We start from the raw sequence: 12,352 nt of genomic DNA on the forward strand, positions 1-12,352 counted from the left end.
ACTGGTCTACTTTATTTGAGTGTTTGGTCCATCAAATCTCTTCCTTTCCTCGCGTTTCTCTTGGCTGCACACCTTCCAGTGAATGTTCATTTTTGTATTTGTTTTTTGTCCAATCAGACCTTAACTTGGGTTGCCAGGTCAAGCTAATCTGCCTCGGGCCTTCAGAGTGAATGTTGGACCTGCCTCATGCATCTGAAAATGATCTTCGCATTTCTTTCATCAATCAGATTTCAAATTAGTCCTCCCAGGGCTCGCATGCTGTCCCTCGATGATGTCATTTTTTTCTTTCCTCTGATTTGTTCTTCAGAGCAAAACCTTTTCGAGTCCAGCTCGACTTGGAAAACAGGTCTGCAGCAGTTTGCACACATTCTTCTTCTTTTTCTTTCAACTAGTCCCATTCGGGGTCGCCACAGCGTGTCATCTTTTTCCATCTAAGCCTATCTCGTGCATCCTCCTCTCAAACACCCACTGTCCTCATGTCCTCCCTCATAACATCCATCAACCTTTTCTTTGGTCTTCCTCTCGTTCTTTTTTCTGGCAACTCCATCCTCAGCACCCTTCTACCAATATACTGACTCTCTCGCCTCTGAACATGTCCAAACCATCGTAGTCTGCTCTCTCTAACCTTGTCTCCAAAACATCCTACTTTGGCTGTCCCTCTAATGAGCTTGTTTCTAATCCTATCCAACCTGCTCACTCCTGGCGAGAACCTCAGCATCTTCATTTCTGCTACCTCCAGTTCTGCTTCCTGTTTTCTCTTCATTGCCACCGTCTCTAATCCATACATCATGGCCGGCCTCACCACTGTTTTATAAACTTTGCCCTTCATCCTAGCGGAGACTCTTCTGTCACATAGAACACCAGACACCTTTTGCCAACTGTTCCACCCCGCTTGGACCCGTTTCTTCACTTCCTTACCACACTCACCATTGCTCTATATTCTTCACCCCAAGTATTTGAAGTCATCCAACCTCGCTATCTCTTCTCCCTGGAGCGTCAGTCCTGCATTTAATTATCAGCATCTCTCATGAGTACGATGTATTTTATCTGTATTTTGATGTTTAATCTAGACATGTTTATAGGTAAATATTGATTTTGAACTCCTCCAGATGATGTGTGTGCTATAGAAGTATGGCTGTTGTATTGATGGTTTCTAATAAATGTGACATCATAGTGCTGCTCTCCACACGTCACAACTTGACCAAACACCTCATGCGTGACCAAATCCTTGTCTCGCTTCTTCTCCCAGGCAACATCTTGGATAGCATGCTGCTGCGAGCGTCCAGTCGAGAGGCGGGGGCGGATGGCGGGAAGGAGAACGGCGGAGGCGCGTCCACAGCGTCCCCGTCGCAGCGACTACTTTGGTGCCACTGCTACCACCATTGTCCTGATGACTCCACGAACAACACATGCAGGTACGCCAACACGATCCTCTCCAGTGAAGGGATGGGTAGGCAGAGGGAATAAATCAAATGGTGTTCTCCAGAACTGATGGCTACTGTTTCACCATGGTGGAGGAAGAAGCGGGTGTTCCAGTCTTGACTGCAGGATGTCTGGGGCTGGTCGGGTCGGAGTTTCAGTGCCGAGTGAGTAGCTCCAATTCACTTGAATTGCTGTTAGTGTTAAATGCATGTTAATATAGACAGCGGTACCTTGACTTATGTGTTTTAGTGATGAACTTGTGTGTGACCAAGCTGGTGAATCAGTTTATATTCCAAAGCGGCTGATTCAATAGGTTCCCATTTAATGCCAGCTAAATTGCGTGGTCACTGGAAGAGATTCCGAGACTCGCAACACAAAGCAAAAATATCGACCGAGAAATGCTTTTCAACTAGAAAAACCTGTGAATTGGAGCACTTGAAAATCAAGGCCGACTATACATAAACAAGTGGCTTGTTGTGCTGCGTTTAGGACACAGGGAACCTGCGTCAGAGGAGGTCAATTGAATGCTGCACAGATCAAGATTACTGCAATCGAAACCTTCATCCTACACTGCCGCCTCTCAAGCCGCCTCGTAAGTTTGTCATGTCATTTAGATTGTAGTGTAGAATGTAACTAAATTGTGATACCGGTTCACAGATTGACACAAAATTGGGTGGATATGTCTAGCGTAACGCTATGCGCGAAAAGATTTAAATGGCTCATGTTTGAAACTTAACAGGTACTCGTCCATCGGGCCAGATGAGCCCCATTGGAAGCGGGGGTGCGAGACATAAGAGCGATACTTAGTTGCCAAGCTGTTTAAATATGTGCTGAAACATGACAGTTGAACTAGAGGGTCCTTAAATTGATTAAAATAGTTATTTGAAAGGTATCAGTATATTGTGTAACACCATTGTTTCTATTTATACTCTTCTTTCAGTATATGTTGACGGGAAGGTCCACCACTTGGCCCTGTTGCTTTCCATCACAGTTTGCAGCATTGTTCTGGTTTTTATCATTGTCTTCTGCTACTTTAGGTAAATATTATCCCAAAACTTCTTTTCACAAAAGTCTGTGCTGACTCTACATGACAAGGTACATGTACAAATGTGTGTGGTCTTTTTTTTTTTTTTCTTTTTTTTTTTTTTTTTCAAAACAGGTATAAGTGTCAGCTGTCCCGTCCCCGCTACACCATCGGCCTTGGGCAGGATGAGACCTACATTCCTCCCGGAGAGTCCCTGAAGGACTTGATAGAGCAGTCGCAGAGCTCTGGTTCAGGCTCAGGGCTCCCTCTGTTGGTAAGATGGGTGTACTCCATTACCAGTCGAAAGTACCTTGGGAAAAATTGACGGATGGATGAAATATACTGTACATTAAAACCCAATTTATCATAGTTTATCTCATTATACACCGATGTGTTTGTCTGGCAACCAGTTGAGGTGGTTGGCCTGCCTCTTGGCCAGTCGGCTGGGATAATCCCCCCCCCCCCAAGGATGAACTTGGATGCCGTTCTATCCCTTTTCTCAGTATTTTACTATCAAGAATTGGGAGATGATTGTAAAACACGTCTTTTATTAAATGAAAAGGAAACTCATTTGCACAGTTCTGCAAATTAGAAGAAAAGTCTGCTTGTTCAAACTGGAAATTTGTCCCCACAAGTTGAAGCTTACTATAAAAGTGATGCATACAACAAATGATAATTATACATTGTAGAGAATATTTAAACACTAAAATGTTCAAGGAAACCAAATATTTTCATCTGATGAAAATTTGGTGGATTTATGCTAAGGTAGATGGGAAATGCCATAGACTGGCTAATTCAAAATGAGCACATACAGTAAATTCGCTGTAGCTGCTACTTAAAGTACAATAAAAAGTCATAAAGTAGTAGTATTACTTTTTTCCTGCGGACCAGCAACAGATACAAACAGGGCATATAACAATACATTTTTTGTTGTGGCACAATGTGGTACTACAGTGAAGCTGTGCAACTCCAAACTTGGACTTGCATGCATTGTGTACTGTAAAAGCCCATCAAAAAAGGTGGCTTGAATTTCTACAATACACCAGGGCCATGAAGGATGGACCGCAATATTGCTGCATGTAGTTTTAGCCTTGGACCCTCCTCTTCCCCCTCAGGTGCAGAGGACGATCGCTAAGCAGATCCAGATGGTGAAGCAGATCGGCAAAGGCCGCTACGGTGAGGTGTGGATGGGCCGCTGGCGAGGAGAGAAAGTGGCAGTAAAAGTCTTCTTCACCACCGAGGAGGCCAGCTGGTTCCGGGAGACCGAGATTTACCAGACGGTCCTCATGAGACACGAAAACATACTGGGTATGACTGGATGTCTCCCATGTAGGTTATGTAAACTATGCACGCTGTTTCTTTGATAAAACGATGGGCCTATAAGATGACTGTCAGAGATGGGTGGGTGAGGTGAGTGTTTGCACTATACTGCCCACGTTGCTCTGAATGTGGAAAAACAAAACAAAACTGCAATATAGCGAGCGGATACTCTATGCTGATTTATAACACCAAGCTAACTCTCTCATTGGTTCAGGATTCATCGCAGCGGACATCAAAGGCACGGGCTCGTGGACGCAGCTGTACCTGATTACCGACTACCACGAGAGCGGCTCGCTGTATGACTATCTCAAGTCCACCACGCTGGACTGCAAAGCCATGCTACGGCTGGCCTACTCGTCCGTGTCGGGCATGTGCCACCTCCACACGGAGATCTTCGGCACGCAGGGCAAGCCTGCCATCGCCCACAGAGACCTGAAGAGCAAGAACATCCTGGTCAAGAGGAACGGGACGTGCTGCATCGCCGACCTGGGTCTCGCCGTCAAGTTCATCAGGTGAGCGGTGTGGCAAAATGGTGCCGGAAGTGGGACAACTTGGCCTTGTGCCACCGAGGCACGTCCAGTTGTTGTAGGTCCAAATTCAACTCTGGTAGGGGGCGGTTTTTGATGTGGGTGATATGGCATTCTGTGTGTGTGTGTGTTTTTGTGTGTGTGGGGGGGGGTGTGGGGGGTTGAAGTGGGATTCGTGTCCTGATCAGTTAATGCACATGCTTTTCTAGCCAACATATCTGTGCTCCCCCGCAGCGACACCAACGAGGTGGACATCCCGCCCAACACCCGAGTGGGCACCAAGCGCTACATGGCGCCTGAAGTTCTGGACGAGACCCTCAACAGGAGCCACTTCCAGTCGTACATCATGGCCGACATGTATAGCTTCGGACTCATCCTGTGGGAAATCGCCCGCCGCTGCCTGTCTGGAGGTATGTCGCCCATTAGGCCACAGTAACAGCAGAGGTTAAAATCCGACTTGATGCTAAAACACAGACCATCAGTGGTGTGCCAATTTCGCTCATTTAGTGTACAGTTTCTTTGATGATAGAAACAGATTCAGGTTGAGGAGAAAAATTGTTTCAGAAGTGGGGTACTAAATCACTGTGCTACACTACATTGACCGTTTTCCTCTCGACTAATGAATGAATGAAAAGGTTCCCAAATGGGTAAAAATGGGATGCTAAGCCCCTGGGTCATCTGCGACATAGTCAATTAGTGCCCCGTTTTTGAACCTACGAAGTACAGAACTCAAGGGAACGTGAGAGTACGACTCTGAGAACTTCCATAAGAGGGATGCTAAATCACAAGGACTTCTGCGGCAAAACCCATTTAGAGAACAGTTTTTTTTATTCCCCAAAAACTCAAGGGTATAGGTGTAATTGAAGGTTAAAAGCACTACTAAGAGATGCCAAATGGTGTCAGAAATGGGAACCCGCTCAGTCATTAGCTCCATTCCTATTTGTTGTCTGTTGTTCAAACCGAGGTTTAGGGGGGGTACTCAGAGGTATAAAATGTTATCAGAAGTGGGATGCAAAACCATGAAGACATCTCAGCGTGCCTGTTTAGTCTGCTGAATTGGAAGAGGTTCAAAATGAGTTGAAAGATTTGGGTCAGAAGTGGGAGCCGCTCTGTACAAAAAGCTGCATACTAAGTGGCCATGCTACAGATGAGCTCATGGCTTAGTATCCTGCTTCAGTGCACTAAATAAATGTGTGCTTAACGTCCAACTTCTGAAGCCTATTTTTGCCTTTGGTGTGAACCTATTCATGTCCGTTTGAAAGCCTGTCCCCACATGCGGCAGAATCGCCGGTTCCCAAACTAACCGTGTTTAGATGTCCCTGCAGGCATCCTGGAGGAGTACCAGCTGCCCTACCATGACTTGGTCCCCACCGACCCCTCATACGAGGACATGCGAGAGGTGGTCTGCGTCAAGAGACAGCGGCCCTCCTTCCCTAATCGTTGGACCAGCGATGAGGTAAAAGTTCACACGACAACACACCCGCGCACATGAAATCACGTGACTCATGTGTGTGTTTTCCCGCAGTGTTTGCGTCAGATGGGGAAGCTGATGACAGAGTGCTGGGCTCACAACCCCGCCTGTCGCCTTACAGCCTTGCGGGTGAAAAAGACGCTGTCCAAGATGTCCGAATCGCAGGATATCAAGTTGTGAGGCTTGCGCTTACTTGTGCGTACGCAGGTATTATTTTGGTGCTTTCTGTGAAAGCTAACTTTGCTGCAGTAGAAGAAGAAGCGTCAATGGTCCCTCGAAAAAGGACCTCACAAGAAGCACGGACTGGCACTATGTGACAAAGTGGACTGTGAGGCTTTCAATACTTCTTTTGGTTTTTTTTGCCCTTCATGCTGGTTACATTTGTGGCGTGTACAAATGTTTGACGTTTTCTCCCCGTCATGGCTTATGTATTTTCCATGTAAAAGCGTTAATTAAAACTATTTGTTAGAATTGATCTGGTTGGAACCTTCATTACTGACTTGACTTGCGAGTTTAATTCACTTGTGGTCGATGCCCTTCACGCAATTTACTAGGGTATCAAATATTGAATCGAAATGCCAAAATCCATCCCAGTCACTGCAAAACCAAAAAGAAATACAGTGTTTTCATCAAATAATGATTGTATGTACTTTAGTATTCATGTGTTAGATGTGTACCTTCTCATTCATGTGGCCTAATGAGTGGCTGGTTAGTTTGTCTGTGAGGGTCTTAACATGTGCTGTGACCCACAGCAGCTCCCTGTCAGTGTTCTCATATTGTGTTTTTAATAGAGAGTCAACTATTAATGATCAAATTCATCAGTAATGATCTTTGATAATCAATTCATGGTTTAGAGGCATTTTTTTTTACCGTTTTCTTCTTCTTTTCCTTTCGGCTTGTCCCGTTAGGGGTCGCCACAGTGTGTCATCTTTTTCCATCTAAGCCTATCTTGTGCATCTTCTTCTCTAACACCCACTGTCCTCATGTCCTCCCTCACAACATCCATCAACCTTTTCTTTGGTCTTCCTCTCGCTCTTTTGCCTGGCAGCTCCATCCTCAGCACCCTTCTACCAATATACTCACCTCTGAACATGTCCAAACCATCGAAGTCTGCTCTCTCTAACCTTCCTTCTACCAATATACTCACCTCTGAACATGTCCAAACCATCGAAGTCTGCTCTCTCTAACCTTGTCTCCAAAACATCCAACTTTGGCTGTTCCTCTAATGAGCTCGTTTCTAATCCTATCCAACCTGTTCACTCCAAGTGAGAACCTCAGCATCTTCATTTCTGCTACCTCCAGTTCTGCTTCCCATTGTTTCTTCAGTGCCACCGTCTCTAATCCGTACATCATGGCCAGGCTCATTACTGTTTTATACACTTTGCCCTTCATCCTAGCATTTTCCAAATACTCAGAATTTCATTTTGTGACATGTTAAAGACCAAACCACTGACCAAGCTCTTAAATCAAGGAAGCACTGTATTTTTAGGGAAGGGTACTACTCAGATGTGTGAAAACCGGAGCAGAAGTGGGACGCTTAGCTATCGAAATGACGTAAAAAGTTGGACAAACTTCGAGCTTGCATCATTGATAACACACCTCAAATCAATGTGAAAGTTAATACAGATGGTGTCAGAAGCGGAATGTTTTGGAGTCAAAATATGGAAAGTAAGAATTGCCTTATGAAATTCGAAGTGGACTACTTAGTCCTGAGGTCATTTGTAATATTTGTGTATTGGTTGTGCAAACTGACACAAAAAAATGTTCAAATTGAGTTTAGAGGCAGTATTCAGAGGTGAAAATATGGTGTCTGAAGTTGGACGCACTGGATTTTCAGCCTACGGTGGTGCCTTGACACAACTTACAAGCATTTCCATTTGGCGTTAAGCTTCATGCTAACAAACAATTCAAAATGTCATAAGCGAGCCAACAAATGGCACCAGTGCCTTCGCGTTTTAATCCTTTTGGAAAGATATGAGAACACAAACGGTGGAGCAACACATTTAGACATTATGTGCGCAAGGTACACAAACCAGAAAGAGCATTAAATTGAAGCAAAAAATGTGGCAAAAGCTGTTATTCTTTACACTGTCGTTACTGTATGTTTTTATAAAGTACAATACTAAAGTGTGTCATTTTCCTTAAATGACAGAAATGTTTGGGGTTTTTTTTGGTTGTAGACAGGAATGGATTAATAACACTTTCATTAATTTCAATAGATTTTGATTTTGGATATGTTTTGAGTTACAAGCATGTTCTTGGAACAAATTACATACGTATCAGAAGGCACCAAATGAAGGTTTCCTGTACTGGAACTTGTCAAATGTGATAAGTAATTTCAGAAGAAAGAAGGAAAACAGTTGCGTAGGGGGGAAAAAAAACTGGCTCACGCAAAGTTGTGTTCAGCATTGCTTATAAATATAATTTATTAATTGTCTTAAAAATTCTTTCTTACACTTTGTACAGAGAACAACAAGAGAGAAAAAGGGAGGAGGGGGAGTGGGATGAAAAAGAGGAGGGACAGGCGAAAAGACCTCTTGAAAAGCGTGCTGGATGCAACCAAAACAGGCACAAGAATTCAACACGTGTCAAGAAGAAAGAACAAAAAAAGAAAAATCACCCCTGATAGTAAAATGTTACAAGCACAGCGAATACATCAATCATGACAACCAATGGTGAATTTGCATAGTCGACAAAGAAATAAAACAAAATGTACTACTTTCTAACAGCTTTTCTTTCTTTTTTTTTTGTAAGTCTTAAAGTGACAGTACACAAGTGTACACACCAATGTCAAATAGAAAACTTGTTTTTTTCTTTTCTTATTATTTCTTATACGATAACAACACTTCATTTGTTTCAACAGAGTCCACGTAAAGAGTTCATCCGGCAGGTAAACTGTCGACTGGCTGATTTCTTTTGTTTTTCTCCCAAAATAATGTCATTAGGTCGTCGTTGTCATCGTCGCCATGGCCTTTGGGTTTGAGTTTGCGTTTGAAACGCACCCTGTCCCCCTTTTGAATGAGCACTTACATCAGGAAACATTCACAACAACAACAAACTTTTGAGCAGCCCCAAAAGAAAAACATGTTAAAAAAAATCATTCAAATTTAAAGATGTTTTGAAAATAATTCACTTTTTAAATTTTTTTAGTGCCGACAAAAAAAGAATCCTAAAGAGCTTAAGAAAGACTCTTTCGAAATTATGGATGGACACCCATTTTAAATTAACAATATTTTTGGAATACTACTTCCTTTTTATCCAATTTGGGGTGCCAAATAATAATAATAATAAAAAAATAAGTTAGCCTTTTTTTAACCAATTGTTAAAATTGGTTGAAAAAAGATCTTGTTTTTTTTGGTAAAAATATATTTATTTAAAAGAAAAAACATTATTCAAATTATGGATGTTTTCACAATTAATATAGTCTGTGGTAAGATTTTTAGCATCAGAAGAATATTTTCATAAATACAAATACAAAGGTTTGCTTGAAATGACTTCAAATATTTTGATTCATTAGGTCATGAAAAAAACATCTAAATGAAAAAAAAACAAGCAGTTTTTACTCATTCAAAAAACAAATAAAAATGGGAAAGTCAAATTAAATAAATAAATAAAATGTTTGATTGGATTAATTATTTCTAATAATACTAAATAAAAAAAATAAATCTAAATTATGGCCAACCATTCAGAAGACAGAATAATTTTAGAATATTACATCTTTCCCACCACCTCAGTTGAAGGGCTAACATAAAAAAAAGCATGCTTTCATTAATTAAATGATACAATTTGCTTTCTTATGCAAAAAATGTTAATATGGGAATTACAAAAGGGTTGATTTGAATCATTTTTTTGAAATATTTCACTTTTTAAAGGTAATAAAAGGTCAAAGAAGAGAACAATGCATCCTTTTGTCCCCCTCAAACATTTTGAGTGCCAACCTAAAACTGAAAATAAATGTTTGCTTTGATGATAGGCCCAATTATCTTGTTTGTTTTTACTAATTTTTTTCCAACTTTATGAACAACTTGGATCAAAATGAAGCATATTTGTGGTGTGGAACAATAAATCCCTTTTTTTCCAGTGACCTAAAAAAATGGTGGGGAAATCTTAACATAATCCCACAAAAACATCTGTTTAATATGATCCAAAACAATTTCAAATCAGATATGTTTTAAATGATGTTTACAAATTCTCTATTTTTATTACCTTAAATAATACATTTCGGGGGAAAAAATAATCCCGATTTTTCAAACATATCTTTTGGGTCAACCAAATAATAATAAAAAAAGCTATGTTTGTGCTTTGAGAATTACATCTCAAAATCTATATTTTTTTTCTGGATAAAACAAAAATCAACATGTTCTGCATATAAAAAAAAAAATAATAGTCCAAATAGGATTAGGGGATCAGAAGTGTTTGTACAAACCTAAAGGATTATGGTAATTCTTATGATACAGCAAACATAACAATGATCATTAACGAGGAGCTCAAATAAAACAGTAATGAATACGTACAATAATCATGTATTTACACAATTCACCGAAATAAAAACACAGTATTAAAAAAGGCCACTTGATGGCGCTACAGATCAACAAAGTCATGGTGGTGACGTCACACTACACCGGAGACGCTCCGACCGCATGAATATGTATATGATGTGTTTGAAAACGAAAAAAAAAAAAAAAGGGGGGGGGAGCGAGTCTTATCAATCGTGGTGCATATGCTGCAGCATTTTATTTTTTTACATTTTTTATTTTTTTTTACCCCTTGCTGGTTGTTAGTCATTATGAAAAATAATACTGCTTACTGCAGTTGTAAATCATGAGTTCTCTTGCCATGGCTTGCATTCATTCATTAAAAATAATTAGTATCATAAATAAAAATTCTACTAATAATTAGGGAGAATCTTCTTTTCGCATGTACACATAAAAATAAATCCTGCTCATCTAAATACATCTGCACTTTTTTCCCGTCTGTCTTGCAAAACAGCTGAATGATGACATCATCCAACTGGGGGTGAGCTGATGGGAGGGGCCTGTTGCTATGCAGGACCATTGATTTACAGTTGCTATTGGACTGTGCCTCTGATTCCTGGGGTCCTTTCATCACTTGCCCTTTTATTTGAATTCAAATTTTTGAGCTATCTTCTGTTTACGTCTGCTATTGGTAAACAAAAGTTTCAAATTCTTTGGCTCAAACTTTAGTTTGTTTTGTTCTTGAAGAGTAAAAAGTCAACTAAATGCTTCCTGGCCATTTTTCAAGTTCTTACATTTAGCAAATTTCGCTAACGCTTTCTCTCAATCTTTGTCCTTAGCTCATTTTGTGAACCCGCAACAGAGGTTGCCACTTTTAAGTAACATCATGAGATGGGAAAAAAGGAATAATAATAATAATAATAAAAAATTTCCAAAACTTTTCAGCTATACGTAGTCTATGTAAGCTGACTATCGGTTTCGCAAGCGTCACAAACACATTTTCTCAATCTACATCCTTGTCTTGTTTTGCTAACCCACGACATCTGAGGCCACCTTTCAGTGACATCACAACTAGAGTTGGATCAGAAAAGGAAACGAGTAATTCAAACACTCCCAAAAGCGGTTTCTTTTTTTGTTATTGTTGTCTTCCACTTACGCTTGCTATCAGTTAACAACTATCACCGATCCTTTCACTCAATCCATCTTTAGCTCATTTTGTTTCAGTCTTTCAGTGACATTGCTAGTTTAGTTTGTTCCCAAGAAGCAAAGAACAGACAAAGACTCCCAAAAGCATTTTTTTAAACTTCTGCTTCTGATCGCTAGCGTTAAGCAACTGTCGCTAATTCGTTCTCGCAGTCTCTGTTGTCAGCTTTTTTTGTTAGCCCATTACATATGATGCCACTCTTCAGAAACTTCACTAGTTTAGTTTGTTCCTGATTGGGAAAAGTCATACAAACACTTCAGAAATGCACTTTTTCAAGCTATCTTTCATTTATGCCCACAAACAGTGAGCAACTGTCGCTAAGGCTTTCCTTTAATCTACTTCCTTAGCTCATTTTGTTAGCCCACTACATCGGACGCCACTTTTAAGTAACACCACTAGTTGAGTTTGTTCTTGACAGTGTAGAAAGTCCCCAAAGCATTTTAGTTTGTTTGTTTGTCCGTGTTGGGGTCACCGCGCTACCTATCCTTCCGTTAGCCTGGCCTGGTCGCCATTTTGTCCATATCGTCGGTCACCTGGCCCGGTCAGTGTTCCACAGTCATTGAGCAGAAGTTGCCATCGTGACGACCCATCTCTTCAAGCACGGCGGCCAGTTCGTTGAGGTCCCCGTCAGGAAAGTGCTGGGCCTCCCACAGGTCCAAGATGACGCCCGTTGGACTGGACTTGGTGGCGAAGTAGTTCAGGTACCTGAGGAGTGCCAAAATCACACATAGATCTCACTTTCACTGCTGTTGTCTCCAAAACTCACTTAACTTCCGAGTTGAATTGGCACTCGTAACACAAGACACTCGTAGCTTACCCATCGTTCTCCATTGAAATCTATTAAATTGAGTGGAAACAATTCTACGTCATAATAATTCAATGGACATTGTGCTGCTCATTCTGGTGTGC

General features: G+C 41.1%; 2 protein-coding genes across 9 annotated transcripts in view; one reads left to right on the top strand and one right to left on the bottom strand.

The window, feature by feature from the left end:
• Nucleotides 1-9,805, top strand: part of bmpr1ba (bone morphogenetic protein receptor, type IBa) — an 82,264-nt gene extending 72,459 nt beyond the window's left edge. For all 3 annotated transcript variants that reach the window (XM_061816827.1, XM_061816828.1, XM_061816826.1), the window contains exons 4-13: nt 1,250-1,415; nt 1,487-1,586; nt 1,912-2,014; nt 2,363-2,459; nt 2,582-2,720; nt 3,562-3,754; nt 3,981-4,278; nt 4,528-4,703; nt 5,619-5,749; nt 5,819-9,805. In XM_061816827.1, the coding sequence (XP_061672811.1) occupies nt 1,250-1,415; nt 1,487-1,586; nt 1,912-2,014; nt 2,363-2,459; nt 2,582-2,720; nt 3,562-3,754; nt 3,981-4,278; nt 4,528-4,703; nt 5,619-5,749; nt 5,819-5,944 (1,529 nt within the window). In that variant the 3' untranslated portion in view covers nt 5,945-9,805. The remainder of the gene's footprint in view (nt 1-1,249; nt 1,416-1,486; nt 1,587-1,911; nt 2,015-2,362; nt 2,460-2,581; nt 2,721-3,561; nt 3,755-3,980; nt 4,279-4,527; nt 4,704-5,618; nt 5,750-5,818) is intronic.
• A 135-nt stretch (nt 9,806-9,940) lies between these two features.
• Nucleotides 9,941-12,352, bottom strand: part of LOC133499170 (netrin receptor UNC5C-like) — a 259,981-nt gene continuing 257,569 nt past the window's right edge. For all 6 annotated transcript variants that reach the window (XM_061816820.1, XM_061816821.1, XM_061816823.1 and 3 more), the window contains one exon: nt 9,941-12,148. In XM_061816820.1, coding sequence (XP_061672804.1) covers nt 11,986-12,148 — 163 coding nt within the window. In that variant the 3' untranslated portion in view covers nt 9,941-11,985. The remainder of the gene's footprint in view (nt 12,149-12,352) is intronic.

The sequence above is a fragment of the Syngnathoides biaculeatus genome, chromosome 4, assembly GCF_019802595.1.
Source record: "Syngnathoides biaculeatus isolate LvHL_M chromosome 4, ASM1980259v1, whole genome shotgun sequence".
Taxonomy (NCBI): Eukaryota; Metazoa; Chordata; class Actinopteri; order Syngnathiformes; family Syngnathidae; genus Syngnathoides; species Syngnathoides biaculeatus.